This window comes from Rhinatrema bivittatum, chromosome 5, assembly GCF_901001135.1.
Source record: "Rhinatrema bivittatum chromosome 5, aRhiBiv1.1, whole genome shotgun sequence".
Lineage (NCBI taxonomy): Eukaryota > Metazoa > Chordata > Amphibia > Gymnophiona > Rhinatrematidae > Rhinatrema > Rhinatrema bivittatum.
The window spans coordinates 377,385,505-377,404,593 of record NC_042619.1 but is presented as its reverse complement, the minus strand read 5'-3'; the positions used below and the strand labels follow the sequence as shown (position 1 = coordinate 377,404,593).

Genomic DNA, 19,089 nt, shown 5'->3' with positions numbered 1-19,089 from the left:
GACTGTAAAAGCCAGAGCCCATATTGGTTGTCATCTGAATCCAATTCCTCTTCCACCCTCCAGCCCCCCACCCCTTCATTTTGTGTGCCCCTAGTAGGGGTTACCCATAAATTAGACCTATAGAAATGATAGTTTCTGCCTGTGTCACGACTGAAGACAACTTAAACAACTAGAAAAGAAAATGTATTTATTTATTTAAAAGGGTTTATATGCCACTTTTACAACTAAATAGGTCAGTCAAAATGGTTTTCATGTAAAAATATACATAGTTTAAAATTGAAATATAAAAACACAACAATAAAAGTCTTAATAAAAAAGAGATAAACTCTATAAACTGAAAAAAAGCTGAGGAGGAGGATGGAGGGGGAGGAAGAGTGATTGGCACTATCATTGAGATGGGATCTATTGAGAAGTAGGGAGGGAGCTGAAGGCTGTGGAGAATAAGTAGGTCTTTTTTTTTTTTTTTTTTAAATCTAGTGAATTCCAGAGTGATGGGCCTGCCACAATAGAGTGAGGGATGGTTGATAAGTGCAGGATTTCAGTTTTGGCAGTGTTTAATTTAAGATGGTGGTGGGATAACCATGAATAGATTGTTTTGATGTAGAGACAAAGTTGCAAGAGTGTTTGACCAGGATATGGAATATGTTACGAAGAACTGGATATCATCTGCATAAATTTTGAATTGGATATCGAGTGTTATGCTCCACGGTCACAAATGGTTGCGACCGCTACTGCTCACCTCTCTTTCTCCTGCTTTGGCTCCGTTGCATAAACTCACAGCTTCTGCTAGCTACCACAGGCCTGCCGGCCTCCGTTCCCGGGTCTACCCGGGCAGATTGGATGCTGCCGTCCGCCATCTTGACCTTGGGGTTCCTTAGTTGTGCACGTGCGCTCTCCGACCTGCTTTATCCACATCATGGCGGGAACCTCAGGGCGTCCCCATCAGGTGATGTTATTCAACTCCGGTATTTATACTCACCAGCCCAGATGGCCGGCGATTTGGCAACAAGTTCACTTGCTGTTCCTACCTGCTCGCTTCAGCGTTGTTTCCTTCCTGCTTCTGTGGTGTGAGACTATCGGGTACCCGCTCCTCGGGGGCCCTTCCTTGTCTCTTGGCTATCTGCTCCTCGGAGGGCCTTGCACCCAGATTCCTGCCTGCCTCGCTCCACGAGGCTTTCTACAGAATTTTTATTATCTTCAGTCGCTGTGAGTACCATGCTGTGTTTATTATCTATGTGGAATTCCTCTTCGGTGTACCCCTTTCTGCGGACCATTGCCGTGAGGAGCCACCTCCGGGTTTATCCTGCTCTACGGACCCACGCTGTGACACCACTAGAGGAACCCTCGCCAGTGTACTGCAAAGACTGTATCACTTCCCGGCACCCCTGCTCCTCGGGTAGTGCCGCAACCTTGCCTGACTCTACTCTTCAGCTGAGTCTGACGTCAGCCTGTGCTGGCACTCCATGGCCCACCTCCTGGTGTCACCCTTTCCTCTCTACACATAACTTCTGCTGTATACCATCCTGCAGCCGAGGCTCCGCCTACCGATATTGAGGCCTAACTGGGCTCCTCCCCTGGGTGGTACCACCTCTCACCTCGGCCGAAGGGCCCACATACTGACATTTCCTAACATCGAGATTGGTGAGTAAATGACAGAAGGAATTAGATATATGTTGAACAAGATGGCAGATATAGAGGAGCCTTGAGGTACATCAGAAGAAGGGGTATACCAGTCAGATAAGTAAAGACCAATGTTAATCTGATGTGGGTGATCAGTAAGGTAGCAGTTGAAACAGTTTAATACAGTGTCAGAGATGCCTATGGATTGAAACTGGTGAAGGAGAATTTTGTGATCAAGTGTGTCAAAGGCGGTGGGAAGTCAAGGAGTACTAATATAAAATTGGTATTAGTGATGAATCCTCGAAGTAAGGTGTCAAAGGAGTGGCCCTTACAGAAACCGTGTTGATTTGGATGAAGAAGAGAGTTCTCGGATAGATATTCAGAGAGTTGATGTAATACTACGGATTGACCAGGGCAAGGATTAAAGGAAGATGTTGATATTTTTACTCTTTGTAATATATGTGTGATGATTGAATGATTTGTATGTGTGACAACAGACCAATACATACTGGGGGCAGAAGGGATGAGTGAAAGATGGACAGATGAGAGAAAATATTAATAATTTTGGATACTTTCTCTTGAAAATGGGTTGCAATATGATTGCCTTCATAGGGGTACGAATGAGTGGTATTTGTTAGGGATTTTACGATGTTGATAAGAACAGAAAGGTTTCTGTTAGTGGCAGTAATTGTTTGGGAGTAGTAAGTTTTCTTGGCAAAGTCTATTTCTTTTTTGTATTTCTTTAAGCAGGTAAAATATGATTTTTTTGTGAAGGAAGTATGATATTTATGTCAGGATCTTCCATTTATTTATTTATTTATTTATTTATTTAGAAACTTTTATATACCGGTATTAGTGGGGACATCATACCGGTTCACATATTAACAAAAGATTTAGAAGTACATTTCAACAGGGGAGGCGAACTGGGCAGGGGGTTAACCTAGAGCAGTAGGGAAAATAGATTAAACAACAAGAAATCAACAAGAGGTCATAACAAGAAGACAACAATTGCTAACAATTCCATGGCATCTAAGCACAGATTTCAAAGTTTGTAGAGATTTAGAGTATCAGGGGACACGGGATTTTGCTTTGATAGCTGCAGGACCTAGTGAAGCTATTGTATTTAGGGTGTTATTGATTGCTGAATTCCAGGCACAAACTATACTGTTTATGTCAGAACCTATTGCTAGGGGCATATTAGGGAGAAATGCTTCAATAAAAGTTTCTGTAGTGTACTTCTTCCTTCTAAAGCGCGACTTTATACGATTGTCTGACTTGTGGTTTAAGAGGTTTTCCTTGATGTTTGTAGGTAGATGGATAAGTGAATGGTCAGACCAGGGTACAGGGAGTATGTAGAATGTGTTTGGTGGAATGGTGAAAACAGGGTTTCAGAATACCAGGTCAAGACTATGGCCCAGTTTATGAGTGGGGCTATCAACAATTTGAATCCAGCAAAGACCTTCCATGGCATCTAGAAAAGTAAATGCGGAAGGGTTCATAGAGAGTGAATCAAGATGGATATTGAAATCTCCAGAAATTATGGTTCTAGTGAGGCAACTGGAAGAGATGACATGGCATCTAGTAGAGGGGCTGATCTATGATGTATAAGGCCTGATGGACAATAAATGATTATGAAGTTAGCAATAGTTGTAGTGATGAGAAGTAGTTCATATGGGTGAATCAGGAGTATGGGTTGTTTGTTTTTTTTTTTTTAGAGGTTTTAAAGAGGATTTGACTAAGGCCAGGAGGCCCCTGCTGCGGCAGTGAGAGCTGGGTTCAGAGAATGGTGTATAGTCAGAACATAAGGAGTTAATTGTGATATTGTCAGAGTCAGTTAGCCAGGTTTCAGAAAGTAGAAAGCAGTCTGTATTCCATTAAAAGGTCGTGAATAACTGCTGTTTTATTTCTAATTGACTGAACGTTACAAAATATACATCTGAGACTGCCTATACTGTCTACAGGCAGGCAAAGAGTACAATTTAGCCAGGCTTATAGGAGTTAGCTATATTCTACTTAAGCTATCTATCCAAAAAATGACAAAGGGTAATCTGCTGCGAGTGGCAGTTACAACTCTAAATACCTTGCTGCATAGATTGGATGGGCTATTTTGGTCTTTATCTTCCATCATTACAATGTTACTATAAAACATAAGAGCAAAGATATGCCATACTGGGTCAGACCAAAGGTTCATCAAGCCCAGCATCCTGTTTCCAACAGTGGTCAATCCAAGTCACAAGTACCTGGCAAGTACCCAAACATTAAATAGATCCCAAACTACTATTCATTATTGATTAATACCAGTTTATGGACTTCTCCTCTAGGAACATACCCAAACCTTTTTTAAACCCAGTTACACTAACTGCCATAACCACTAGAGATCTGAATCGGAACCGGAATCGGTTCTGGTTTCGGATTCGTGAACCATCGGGAAATTATTTTTCCCGCGGTCCAATCGTTTTTTGTTGTTTTTTTTTTTTATCATCTGTGCCGAACCGATAACCCAAAAACACAGCCTGACCCTTTAAAATTAGTTCTTTAGTATCCCCCCACCCTCCGGACCCCTCCAACTCCCCCCCTAAATTTTTAAGTACCTGGTGGTCCAGCGAGGGTCCCGGGAGTGTTCTCCCACTCTCGGGATACACAAATAGTTCTTACAAAATATCAAATACCATGCACACTGCTGAACCTTGCTCTGCTATGTCCTTAGATCCCTTTTTTTTCTCTAGTAAATTGTCTGCACAAAACTGAAAATATGCTCATGCTCTCGACGTTTAGAAAGCATGCATATATGCTATTTTCATGTGCAGAACCCCTTTGAAGATTCACTCCTTAATGCTCCAGCCATCACAAGCCATTGCCTGCTCTGCTTTGTGCTTTCCCCATTCCTTGGCTATTTTGGTCTTTATCTTCCATCATTACAATGTTACTATAAAACATAAGAGCAAAGATATGCCATACTGGGTCCTGAAGACTACAAGTCCTACAGGACTTGTCTCCACCTGCACTGTTTTGTGTTTTGTGTATTTTGTCTACATTATTTCTCTTCTCTTTTTCAGTACTGTGTATACGATGATACGCTATAAATAATAAAAATAACCTACCCGGTTGTGAATTTCTTCACTGACAGCCAATTGTTTTTTGTTCGACCTTTTAACATCAAGAAACTCTACCAGCGGGCGGATCGTTATTCCCTGTGCACAGAAGAGAAATCACTGAGTAAATATGTCTGAAACTGAACGTGAATGAATTTTAAACATTTGAGAAATGCGTGTATGCAAATGTAGGACAAATACTGAACATATTTAAGAAAACATTACATGAGGACGATACTGTATATGGAGGAAAGAAAATGACACTAAAACAATATTTTGCTTTTATAGGTTTCTGGCTTATGTAGGTTGGGACTCCAATATTTGCAAATATAAAGAATGCTTTACTGTTCACTATTTGACTCCTCTCCGTACCCAAGGTTATTAAAGGCTCTCTAGCTAGATCAATGTGAAATGCTGAATAGATCATCATGCGGATTCTGGACTTTCTCTCAAAGGTTCCTTTCGTGGCCCTAACTCTGGCATTTCCTTCTGAAGTAATATGTTCTTTTCCTCCTGTATTTTTCTTTTTAATAATTATTAACCCGTAGCCTCTACTAGGCTTAATGCCATAACTTTACTACAATTATACTCCAGAGTCTACAGAGTACACAGAGTCATTATCCCAGCATTTTCGATCACTCAAGTCAAAAGATAAGTGATTTGAACAGCAACGTTCACTTTATGTATAAAGGGATAAATGGTATCCATTATAAAAAATATTCAAAAATTTTTTTAAAAAAATTTGTTTCCATCTAAGAGCAATACAACTTTGACCAATGATTAAAAATTTAAAGAGACCACAATACATACAACAATTGTGTACAGAAAATGAGGTACACTTGGCAGAAAAAGTGGTATACTCAGTGGTGAGAGTAAGTGCATAAAAAACTCTCAAAAGTGATATATGAGGTCTGGTTGTATGCAGAAAATCTATTTTCAATCCCAAAGATTACCCAGTGTTTTGGTGATTCATGTAATAACTTTACTACAGACACAGATGAGGGAAAGGAAAACTGTAACATATGTAGGCAACCGGGACGTTAACTTTGAAACAGGTGCGTGGGCGCATGTGTGCACATTTTCTGGCTCGCGCCCAGAGACGTGTCCATTTTATAACATAAGCACGTATATGAGTGCACGTTATAAAATAGGCTGACCGCGTGCACTTGTGTGTACAATTTTAAATGTACATGCGCGAATGCCACTTCTGCACAAGTGGGGGGATTTTATAAGGGATGCGTGTCGATGCCATAGGTAGTTTTCCCAGTTCATTCACAGTTTGCCCAATCCCGCTAGTTTTATAGTCTCCCTTTCTCCCTGTTAGTCCTGACCCTTAAAACCTCACTGCCTAGCCTAGATTTTTTAATTTTATTACTTACACACCATCCATAGCAGTTGTAAAGTTACGCGGTAGAGGACCCCATCGCATGCCTATGTATGTAAGAAGAAATGCACCTACAATAGTGGCAGGCGTAAATCTGCGCGGGCCAGCAGGCTGCTGGCGCTCCATCACTCGACCCGGGGGCTGGTCCGGAGGCCTCGACCATGCCCCCGGGCCGGCGTCACACCTCCCTCCCTGCCCCAAAATTTGCGCCGCCCACCCAACACGCCCCCTTTGCAAAGCCCCGGGACTTACGCACGTCCTGGGGCTTGCGCGCGCCGCCGAGCCTATGCAAAATAGGCTCGGCGGCGCGCAGGGGCCTTTTAAGAGGGTTACGCGCATAACTTATGCGCGTAACCCTTTTAAAATCCGGCCCTAAATGAACAGTCTTTTTGGACTGTCTCCTTGGTTGTGAGGCAAAGAAGTTTTATTCCATACTTCCTGTCTCTTGCTTGATTTTTTTTCCCTTTTTGGGTTCAATGATTATTTTCCTTCTACTGGGAATTTATTTACTTATTTATTTTAAAACGTTTCTATACAGTTGCTTAGTAATGCACCATCACAACAGTTTACAATTAGGCACGAAATAAGTTTGGTTTATAAATTACCCAGAGGGTGCCAATAAATTTTCGGTTACATGTTTCAATAATATACTCTATGTGGAAAGTGGACTGGGATTTCCATTTATATGATTAATAGGATAATCATATACGTTCTATACTGTCCTTCTCTTAATTTAATACTTAATTATGATGAAAATAATAAAGTAAGCAATTACACTTTTGGGTGACTTTCGGCTGTGTGTAGGTGTTCTTATTCATCGACCTCACTGTGAAAAGCTTTTTTGAAGAGCCATGTTTTTAAACTTTTTTTGAAGAGTTTTAAATCTTTCATTAGTCTTAATTCGAGTGGTAATGCGTTCCATAATATTGGACCCGCTAAAGATAGTGCTCTCTCTCTAACGGGTCAGTTTTGCTGTTTTGACCGAGGGAATGGTTAGTAGAGCTTTATTGGCTGATCTGAGATTTCTCTGTGGGATATACAATCGTAGGGCAGTGTTTAACCAATCGGCATTTTCGTCATTGATTAGTTTATGAATTGTGCATAGCGTTTTAAATTGCACTCTTTGTTCTATGATTAGCCAGTGTAAATCTGCAAGAGTTTGGGCGATATGATCTCTTCTGCCTTTTCCAGTAAGTATTCTGGCAGCCGAGTTCTGTAATGGTCTGATTGTTGTATATGGCAATCCTAGGAAAAATGTTACAATAATCTGTGCTAGCAAATATTAATGCTTGTAGTACTGTTTGAAAGTGTGCTTGAGTTAATAAGGGTTTTAGTCTCCTAAGGACCATTAATTTGGCATAGCCGTCTCTAACTTTCAGTGATATGTATTGATTAAGGCTGAGTTCCTTGTCGATTATTACTCCTAGGTTTCGTGCTCTCTCAGTTAGCTCCACTGTTTTGCATTTATTAAGTTTGATGGCCCTTCGTACCCAGGACTCAGTAACCAAACCTCTGAGAGAGTGGTGTCTTTCACTCTGAAAGAATCTGGAGGAGAGGATCTTGGCCAAATACACACAGGGAAGGAGGCTGAAGGTAACAAGAACTTTGTTGCTGCTATCTCAGGAAGAATACATGTGAGAGTGAAGTGCCCATTAGGCAATGTCGAAGGAGTTAAACGATTTAACCCTTTGAACCCTAGGTTCCTATGGCGATAAACCCATCAACATTAAGCTCCTCAGGAAAACCAATAATTTTTGTCAATGTGCTATTTTTAATAGTATTGTTTGCTGCCCATAGGACTCCTGTACCAGTATTACATGGGAACGGAATAAATCAGTATGTGATTATACCGGTTTACCGCGATAACGGGTGATATTGATATTAGGCAGTCCCTGGATTCAGGAACAATGGGTTCAAAGAGTTAAGAAGAATTTAGTAAAAGGATTAATATGAGGACTAAGTTCTGATAATGTTTTGGGATTATATTCCAACCACTTGTAGTGGGAAAAGCTGGGATATACTGTAAACTGGGAATCTCAAGAGGATTGAACTATTTTCAATATAAGTAATTGGAGTACGTGGGAAGAAAAAGCATTCAAGTGTTGAAAAAGTGTGCTTCCAAGGAATTGAGACTTTACTAAATAAATGAAGTCACAAGTTTATGTCTTTCTACTGTCTTATTATTTATTCACTTTAATTAAAGCTCGATTTGAAGCTGTAAATATTCTTCTGTCATCTAACCAACTATCAGTAAAAGAAGTTGGAAACCAACCCTGCTTCTCAGTATGTTTTTAGGCTGAAAAGGCCATGATACCTAATCAGTGCTGTGTGTAGATATGTGCTCCGCGCGTATCTACTAAAATCCAGCGTACTTTTGTTGGCGCCTGGAGCGCCAACAAAAGTACGCCTATTCGCGGTATTTGAAAATCTACCCCAAAGGACCGAATTTTTAAAAAGTTCCACGCACCGGGCCTATTTTCAAAAGACCCGGTGATGTGCATAAAACCCCAGGACACTAAGTTCTGATAATGTTTTGGGATTATATTCCAACCACTTGTAGTGGGAAAAGCTGGGATATACTGTAAACTGGGAATCTCAAGAGGATTGAACTATTTTCAATATAAGTAATTGGAGTACGTGGGAAGAAAAAGCATTCAAGTGTTGAAAAAGTGTGCTTCCAAGGAATTGAGACTTTACTAAATAAATGAAGTCACAAGTTTATGTCTTTCTACTGTCTTATTATTTATTCACTTTAATTAAAGCTCGATTTGAAGCTGTAAATATTCTTCTGTCATCTAACCAACTATCAGTAAAAGAAGTTGGAAACCAACCCTGCTTCTCAGTATGTTTTTAGGCTGAAAAGGCCATGATACCTAATCAGTGCTGTGTGTAGATAGGGGCAGGGTGCGGGCAGGGGCGGTCCAGGGGTGGGGTGGGACAGGGTCAGGCTCCCGGCACAGCGGCCATATTTGGCAGGTGGCCAAAGGCAGGCGCAAAAGGTAAAATAAAAGGTCAGGGGGGGGGGGTTAGAGTAGGGCCAGGGGGGAAAGGTTAGGCTAGGAGGAAAGGAACAGGGGAAGGCAGTGCGGCTCGGCGCGTGCAAGGTGCACAATTGTGCAGCCCCTTGCGAGCGCCATCCCAGGATTTTATAACATGCGTGCGCCTGCGTGCACATGTTGTAAAATCAGGTATACATTTGTGCGCGCCGGGTAGTGTGCGCACGTGTACGCCCATGCGCAACCTTTTAAAATCTACCCCAAATTGACTGGAAACCAGTATAAGGATTCTAAGATAGGCGTGATATGATCCTGGGTACAACATAATTGTGTGCTAATTACAATGCTCTACGTGAGTTCTGAGAGATATCAACGTAAAGGGAATTACAGTAGTAGATAGAGATTAGCACTAGGGATGTGCATTCAGGAGAAACGAAATAGGAAATTTCCTATTTAATTTCATTTTATTTTCAAAGTGAAAAGATTGAAAATCTGACAAAATTGTGTTGGTTTTCAAGTATCGGGGTTTTTTTTATTACATAAGGAACATGCCATACTGGGTCAGACCAAGGATCCATCAAGCCCAGCATCCTGTTTCCAACAGTGGCCAATCCAGGCCATAAGAACCTGGCAAGAACCAAAAAACTAAGTCTATTCCATGTTACCATTGCTAATGGCAGTGGCTATTCTCTAAGGGGCGGATTTTAAGAGCCCTGCTCGCGTAAATCCGCCCGGATTTACGCGAGCAGGGCTTGCGCGCCGGTGCGCCTATTTTACATAGGCCTGCCGGCGCGCGCAGAGCCCCGGGACTCGCGTAAGTTCCGGGGTTTTCCGAGGAAGGCGTGTCGGGGGTGGGGCCGAGCGGCGCGCCATTTTCGGGGCAGGACGTGGCGTTTCGGGGGTGTGGTTTCGGCCCGGGGCGGTCCGGGGGCGTGGTCGCGCCCTCCAGAACCGCCCCGGGTTGTGTCTAGGCACGCCAGTGGCCCGCTGGCGCGCGGGGTTTTACTTCTCCCTCTGGGAGGCGTAAATCCCCCAACAAAGGTGGGGGGGGGGTGGGTTAGGTAGAGGAAGGGAGGGGAAGGTGAGGGGAGGGCGTTAACGAATTCCCTCCGAGGCCGCTCCGATTTCGGAGCGGCCTCGGAGGGAACGGAGGTAGGCTGCGCGGCTCGGCGCGCGCCGGCTACACGAAATCGGTAGCCTTGCGCGCGCCGATCCAGGATTTTAGCGGCTACGCGCATATCTACTAAAATCCAGTGTACTTTTGTTTGCGCCTGATGCGCCTACAAAAGTACGCGAGGGCACTCTTTTTGAAAATCTACCCCTAAGTGAACTTAATAGCAGGTAATGAACTTCTCCTCCAAGGACTTATCCAATCCTTTTTTAAACCCAGCTACACTAACTGCAGTTACCACATCTCTAAAAGTAAGAGAAGGATACGCTAAACTCATGGTCCTCAGGAGACTTAAACCACTTCTGACAACGGCCAACTTTCGATCGGTACTACAAGCATTAATATTTGCGAGCACTGATTATTGTAATGCACTTCTACTAGGTCTTCCATACACCTCACTAAGACCATTGCAGGTTCTGCAAAACTCAGCCGCAAGAGTCTTAACTGGCAAAAGTAAAAGAGATCACATCACCGAAACACTGGCTGAACTACTCTGGCTTCCCATTGAACAAAGAATTCAATACAAAACACTGTGCACCATACATAAGTTGATACATAACGAGCATGCAGACTGGTTAAATACAGCCCTACGTGTACACATCCCTAACAGAAACCTAAGGTCAGCAAACAAAGCACTCCTAACCATTCCATCAGTCAAAACTGCAAGACTAACACAGGTACGAGAGAGAGCACTATACTGGCAGGACCCATACTATGGAACTCCATGCCCCTAAATTTAAGACTACAAAGAGACAGCAAAGAGACAGCAAAGAGAAGGAAGAATAGAAACCAGGGACAGGCAAAGCACGATCAATAAAAACATCCACACACACTGCTGTATTCACTAAGTGTGTAGTCTTTAAAGGACTAGTCACAATTTTAAAGTTAATTCTGTAATAAAAACCGAGATAGAGACATGGACATGAGTAATTACATTTAACATTATTGATCACTAACTATGTTACCGAACCTTATGGCACTCTTGTAAATGTGCAAATCACAGTGTCATTAATTTTATGTGCCTTGATGTAAACCGTTGTGACAGTATCCTCCAAACGACGGTATAGAAAATATTTTAAACAAATAAATAAATCCCCTGGCAACAAATTCCAGAGTTTAATTGTGCATTGACTGGAAAAGAACTTTCTCCAATTAGTTTTAAATGTGCCACATGCTAACTTCATGGAGTGCCCCCTAGTCTATTATCCGAAAGAGTAAATAACTGATTCACATTTACTTGTTCTAGACCTCTTATGATTTTAAAGACCTCTATCATATCCCCCCTCAGCCGTCTCTTCTCCAAGTTGAACAGTCCTAACCTCTTTAGTCTTTCCTCATAGGGGAGCTGTTCCATACCCTTTATCATTCTGGTTGCCCTTCTCTGTACCTTCTCCATTGCAATTATATCTTTTTTGAGATGCGGTGACCAGAATTGTATACATTATTGAAGGTGTGGCCTCACCATGGAGCGATACAGGCATTATGACATTTTCCATTTTTTTCACCATTCCCTTTCTAATAATTTCCAACATTCTGTTTGCTTTTTTGACTGCCACAGCACACTGAACCCATGATTTCAATGTGTTATCCACTATGACACCTAGATCTCTTTCTTGGGTTGTAGCACCTAATATGAAACCCAACATTGTGTAATTATAGCATGGGTTATTTTTCCCTATATGTATCTCCTTGCACATATCCACATTAAATTTCATCTGCCATTTGGATGCCCAATTTTCCAGTCTCACAAGGTCTTCCTGCAATTTAACACAATCCGCTTGTGATTTGCAGATAATTTTGTATCATCTGCAAATTTGATTACCTCACTCGACATATTCCTTTCCAGATCATTTACAAATATATTGAAAAGCATGGGTCCCAGTACAGATCCCTGAGGCACTCCACTGCCCACTCCCTTCCACTGAGAAAATTGTCCATTTAATCCTACTCTCTGTTTCCTGTCTTTTAGCCAGTTTGAAATCCACGAAAGGACATCGCCACCTATCCCATTTTTTACTTTTCCTAGAAGCCTCTCATAAGGAACTTTGTCAAATGCCTTCTGAAAATCCAAATACACTACATTTACCGGTTCACCTTTATCTACATGTTTATTAACTCCTTCAAAAAAGTGAAACAGATTTGTGAGGCAAGACTTGCTTTAGGTAACGCCATGCTGACTTTGTTCCATTAAACCATGTCTTTCTATATGTTCTGTGTTTTTGATGTTTAGAATACTTTCCACTATTTTAACTGGCACTGAAGGCAGGCTAACCGGTCTGTAGTTTCCCGGATCGCCCCTAGAGCCCTTTTTAAATATGAGGTTACACTAGCTATCCTCCAGTCTTCAGGTACAATGGATGATTTTAATGACAGGTTACAAATTTTTACTAATAGGTCTGAAATTTCATTTTTTAGTTCCTTCAGAATTCTGGGGTGTATACCATCCGGCCCAGGTGATTTACTACTCTTAAGTTTGTCAATCAGGTCTACCACATCTTTTAGGTTCACCGTGATTTGGTTCAGTCCATCTGAATCATTACTCATGAAAACCTTCTCTTGTACGGGTACCTCCCCAACATCCTCTTCAGTAAACACCAAAGAAAAGACATCATTTAATCTTTCCGTGATGGCCTTATCTTCTCTAAGTGCCCCTTTAATGCCTCGATCATCTAACGGTCCAACTGACTCCCTCACAGGCTTTCTGCTTCGGATATATTTAAAAAAGTTTTTACTGTGAGTTTTTGCCTCTATGGCCAACTTCTTTTCAAATTCTCTCTTAGCCTGTCTTATCCAATGTTTATGAAAAATAGAAAGAAGGGACAAGAAAGAGAATAAAGAAGAAAGGGAGAAAGAAGAAAAGAGAAGAGAAGAGAAGGAAATCCAGGATACTATCTGCGGAGACCAAACCGTGAACCATTACCAGGAGGTGAAATTAAGGAAAAGGCATATTCATCTAAAGGCTTCCACACCAATGACCATTTAGAAAGTCTGTGACATTTATTAGCCATAGCCTTCTCATATTTGTAGTACATACAAACCGAATTCCACCATAGGTGATGCGAAAGCAAGTCCCTGCGCTTCCAGTTAGACATAATACAGTGTAACACTACAATTATCAAAAAAATCTAGTAATTTCTTGTGAGGAAAAGGAAGATTTAAAGAAAAATTGGCACCGTTAAGAAAAATCAAAGCATAACTGAGAAGATGAGTAAGGGTCAGTATTAAGGAAACGATGAGCCAAATCTGTTGCCAAAAAGGAGCATGAAAAAAAATCACATGTTTCAAAGTTGCCTTGGGAGCCAGGCAAGACCAGCACGAATGGGTTGAGATGAGGCCAGCACGGTGTAATTTCCAAGGGCTCCATTCTGCTCTATGCATAATAAAAAAAAAGAGGTTTGAGTCAAACTGGAAGATAGTGAAATGCGGGTGGAAATTAACCTTAAATGAGACCACATTCTGTCTGTAGGTGTTTCTTCAATATCTAACGCCCATGCCGGGTACAATCTACGCACTGCAGGCAAAACGTAAATAGTACATCACAAGTGGAAAAAAAATCTTACTTCCAGTCCAGGAATAGTCTGGGTCTTTACACGGTAGATTTTATCCAGTAATAGCACACAGCACAAATGAAGACAAGATTTCTGGTTACAGACAATGTACAATCTTCCAGACATAGTAGCACAGCATAACATTAAAGCACACCAAGCACATCCAGGATCCCACACCTCTGTTTGGCCTCCATGCTATCTAAATGCTGGGGACACCTCCCAGGTGTATCATCAGCACTCCTTTTGAATCCGCCGAGGACCAATCCGGGGCCATACAGCAAGTTATATGATATCTGATCTTAGTCCTGTTGAGCCAGTCTGTGGCTCTGTACTTAGTCCCAAAGTAAACAGACCCTGGTTCAAGATCAGCCACAGGGGTGGTTCAAAACTATCTGCTGCCTGAGGCAAGGAAGGAGAGTGCATCCCACCAAGCACGGGCCGGCATAGGTCAAATCAGCAAAAAAGGGGGATCCCCCTTGGCGAATAGCTCTTTTGGCTATTTGAAATGCTAGGGAAAGGGAGGATGCGGGGTCCGGATACCCAGCAGAGTGGTAGATATTGATAATGATATTTTTAGGAAGCTGACAGGAACCCTATCACCTGCCTCCCAACCTTCCCAGGCATTTGCCCCCTAGGGAAATTGGAGGTGGCTGAATGATGTGGCTGAGTGTGTGACTCTCAGGGCTGGTGCAAGGGTATTAGGTGCCCTAGTGAACCGCACAGCCTTGCGCACAACTCCTGCCCCCAGCCCTCCCCAAACACAATTAAAAATTATGCATATATATTAACAGATTTTACATGAAGCAGGACAAAGTGCAATCTCTGAGGTAAAATCATCACATAACATATAGATTATATATTTACATGCACTGTTGTGGTGCCAACCAGAAAACCCTGCAAAAAAATGGCACTTGGAACCCATGCGGTATTAGGCCTATTATGAAATGCGTTAGGTGTGAGCTTGGCCCTCAGAAAGCCATGAGTAAACAGAATTACAAGTTACAATACAATAAACCTCCCATACCAAAAACAGCTCCAACTGCCAGTGCTCAAAACAGCAACAACCCTGCCTATGAAAAAGCCATACTGTAAATATTACAGCAGGCCCTAAACACGCATACACCAATATTAGGAAAACAGAACAAGCCAGGCTGCGATAGACCCCCCTACACATAAATTACACAGTAGCAGAATACCTCATCTCGGTCACACAGGCAGAACATAAACAAACCCTTACCAAATACAGAATAAAGAGACCATAAAGTTCAAATAGATCGCAGACGGAAACTATACTGGAAACCGCAGGAAGCCAGCTCAGTATTTATTTATTTATTTATTGGCTTCTCTATACCAATATTCGAGGGTAAATCATATCGGTTTACATAAAACTGAAGAGAAAATACAATATAACAGGGGTCAGGTGAAAGGGGAGCAGCGAGGAATCAAAATGCACTGTGGGGGAGGGTGAAAAAAGGACAGGAAGTAACTAACACATGAACAGAACGTTGCAGTGAAAGAGCAAAGGTAGTTGAAGTAGTAATGCGCATAATATACAAATGTACAGTAAAGGTAATGAGCACTGCTATATACAAGGTAGCACCGTGTACAAACTAGCAGAGGAAGCAATAATAACATGGCGGGGTGACGGGGAGGGGATGAAAGCAGACATGTGAATAATATCAAGTTGTACAATGAAACGAGGTAACACATGGCCAAGGCAAACGGGCAGGGAGGGGAGGGAGGGCAAAGGGCGTCAAAGAGAAGGGGGAGGGGGGAGAAAAGAGGAGTCCAAGTCCGGGTAGGCTTGTTTAGAGCCAAGTCTTTCGCCCTTTTTTGAATTTTTGGGTGCAGGCTTCCAATCGGAGCTCTGGGGGCAGTGCAACAGTAGAAAACGTTGCCATTCCTCATAAAGCAAACAATATAATCAAGAAATATAAAATACCAATCATAATATTGATTGATTGCTAAAAAGTATTTCAAAACCAGCTGACTCGCTCACCCCTTCCTTCTCACTCAACCTTTTCTTTGTCCTTCCCGCCCCTCACACCACCTTCTCCTCCCCTTTCTTCCCTACACTTCCTCACTTTCTTTTCATATCCCTCACATCTCCTTCCTTTCTCACTGCTCCCTCACACCTCCTCTCTTCCCCCTATTCCTCCTCTCTTCCCTCCCACACTTCCTCCTTTCCTTCTCTCTCCCCTCCCTCTCCCTCTTCCACATTTCCTCTCTTCCTTCTCTATCCCTACCCTCCATCTTACCCACACCTTCACCCTTCCTTTTCTCACACACACACCTCCTCCCTTCCCCTTCCCTCTCTCTCTCCCAACGCCACTCCCTTCTCATCCTGCTCACTCATTCACTCCCTTTCTTCTCAGTGAGAAGGGAAGGGGAGCAGAGCTATGTGAAGGGGAATGAAGAGGAGGCTGAATGAGAATTCCCCCTTTCGTCAGCTCAGCTACCCCCCTTCCCCCTAGGAACGGAAAGGGGGACTGACCTAGGGGATGGGTAAGTTCTCATCATTCACTTTCCTCTTCCCTTCAATTCTCAGTAAAATGGGATAGAAGAGGGTTGAGCTGATGGAAGAGAAAGACATTATCTCTATTCACCTTCCTCTTTTAATGCCTTTCCTCACTGCTTCTTTCTTAGGGGGCGCCGTGGCAGGCAGCCAGCCCCCGACTCGCCCTGCCTCCCCTCCAGTGACACCCCCTGGTGGTCCAGTGGAGGGCCCGAGAGCAATCTACCGCTCCTGGGGCTTTGGCTGCCACTAAGCAAAATGGTGCCGGTGACCTTTAGCCCCTACCATGTGACAGGGGCCAACCAATGGCACCGGTAGCCCCTCTCACATGGTAGGGGCCAACGGCCACTGGCGCCATTTTTTTAGTGGCAGCTAAGGCCCCGGGAGCGGCAGATTGCTCCCGGGCCCTCCACTGGACCACCAGGGGGTGTCAGGAGGGTGTCTCTGGAGGGGAGGCAGGGCGAGTCGGGGGCTGGCTGCCTGCCACGGCGCCCCCTAAGTCTCGACGCCTGGTTTCCGACTGTACCGATCTTCCTTTCTTTGGCCACGTGATCAGCTAGACCGGCTGCGCCGATCTTCTTTCTGTGTGTGTATGTGGTGTGTATGTGAGAATGGAATGGTGCTTCTGTGTGTGTGTATGTGCTGTGTATGTGAGAAAGGAATGGCGCTTCTGTGTGTGTGTATGTGCTGTGTATGTGAGAAAGGAATGGCGCTTCTGTGTGTGTGTATGTGCTGTGTATGTGAGAAAGGAATGGCGCTTCTGTGTGTGTGTGTGTGTGAGAAAGGAATGGTGCTTCTGTGTGTGTGTTTGAGGTGTGTATGTGAGAAAGGAATGCTGCTTATGTGTGTGTGTGTGTGTGAGAAAGGAATGGTGCTTCTGTGTGTGTGTTTGTGGTGTGTATGTGAGAAAGGAATGCTGCTTATGTGTGTGTGTATGTGCTGTGTATGTGAGAAAGGAATGGCGCTTCTGTGTGTCTGTGATGTGAGAAAGGAATGGAGCTTCTGTGTGGATGTATGTGGTATGTATGTGAGAAAGAAATCTGCCAGTTTAAAACAATGAAATGTGATAATACATATACCTCAACTTAAAAAAAAAAAGCACTTTTAATTTTCTGTGATTTTAGAATTGAATTGCAATCTCTGATTTTTTCAAAACTGGACTATTGCAATGCGCTTTTATTGGGTTTGCCTCTGTCATCCATTAGACCTCTTCAATTACTGCAAAATGCAGCTGCCAGAGTTTTGACTTGGACTAAAAAATATGATCATATCACACCTGTTTTAAAAGAACTTCACTGGCTTCCCATAATCTACAATGCAAAGCATTGTGTAGAATCCATAAATCACTGAATAGTAAGAATATAGAATGGTTAAATGCTTTACTACACATTCATGTTCCGATCAGGGCAGAAGGGACTTAACCATCCCATCCTTGAAAACAGCGAGACTCAATAAGGTACGAGAGAGAGAGAGAGAGCTTTATCTCTAGCCAGGCCAAAATTATAGAATTTGATGCCAATAGAGTTAAGATTGGAACCCATTTTTTCAACTTAAAAAAAACCCAACCTGAAAACATGGCTGTCAGACAAGCATTTGGAAAAGAAGATGAGAGTGTGACAATTGTCCAAGCCAGCAGTTGGAGAAAGAAAACAGATTTTGAAAAAAGAATTTAAAGATCTTAAACTGGCTTTTATTGCATTGCTATTATTAAATGTTAGGCTTCATTTTGTAATCTTACTGTATGTTAGACTACTTTATTGATTTTGTATGTTATAAGCTATTTTAGGTCGATGTATTTTATTTTGTGTTTTATAATGTATTTTAAGTTGTGATATTTATTGATGTACACCGATGTGATTGATTAAGAACATTGGTATATAAAACCAAATAAATAAATCCAACTAACTCACTCACAGGCTGCTTGCTTTGAATATACCTGAGTTGTCTCTCCAGCAATCTTCTTTTCAAAATCTCTTTTTGTCTGCCTTATTGATGCTTTACATCTGATTTCCCAGTGTTTATGCTCGTTCCTATTTTCTTCACTTGGAGTCACCTTACAATTTTTAAAAGATGTCCTTTGGCTTTAATAGCCTCTTTCATCTTACCACTTATATCATGCTAGCAGTCCTTTGGTTTTTTCTTTCTTAATTAGTGCATGAAATACATTTAGTCTGAGCTTTCAAGATGGTGCTACATGCAAACTTTTAAATTTTGCAACCATGTCTTTTAATTTTTTTCTTATTTTCTTATTTTATCATTGTCTCTTTTTAAAGTTAAATCAGTTTCTTTGATGTTCTGCCTTCAGTGCTTAAATTAAATGTGATTATATTATGATACAATTGCCAAATTTCTGGGGAACTGTAGCTTATTGGTTCTAATCTTGCGACCATATGGTCACAGTTTCCTATGATATATTCTATGGCATGAGTTAAATTTTGTGGCAGATTTTTCAAATTCTGCAGCAATTATGTGGCAAATTGGCATAATCTCTGACTATGCAAAGTACTCAATTTTTTTTTTATTAAAAACCTTTCACATTGTTTTTAAACAATATTCAAACTATATACAAATACAAAATTTACAAAGTACAAAAATCAACAGTTAATCATGTTAAGACATAAATTATAAAAACTGTGAAATACTACTTTTATTTTGAATTGTAATAGTGCAATTATGCTTTTTACATTTTCTTGAAAAGTCATTGTCTTCCTGAGTGCATAAGCTTATGTATGGTAAAAATGCCCTCAGTGTGAGCAGTTTGTC

At 42.0% G+C, this 19,089-nt stretch overlaps 1 protein-coding gene across 1 annotated transcript in view; it reads right to left on the bottom strand.

Moving 5' to 3' along the window:
* The window catches only part of LOC115093118 (sodium/hydrogen exchanger 2-like), a 161,704-nt gene that overhangs the window by 38,822 nt on the left and 103,793 nt on the right, over nucleotides 1–19,089 (bottom strand). Inside the window, exon 6 of the mRNA XM_029604834.1 lies at nucleotides 4,722–4,811. Within this exon, the coding sequence (XP_029460694.1) occupies nucleotides 4,722–4,811 (90 nt within the window). The remainder of the gene's footprint in view (nucleotides 1–4,721; nucleotides 4,812–19,089) is intronic.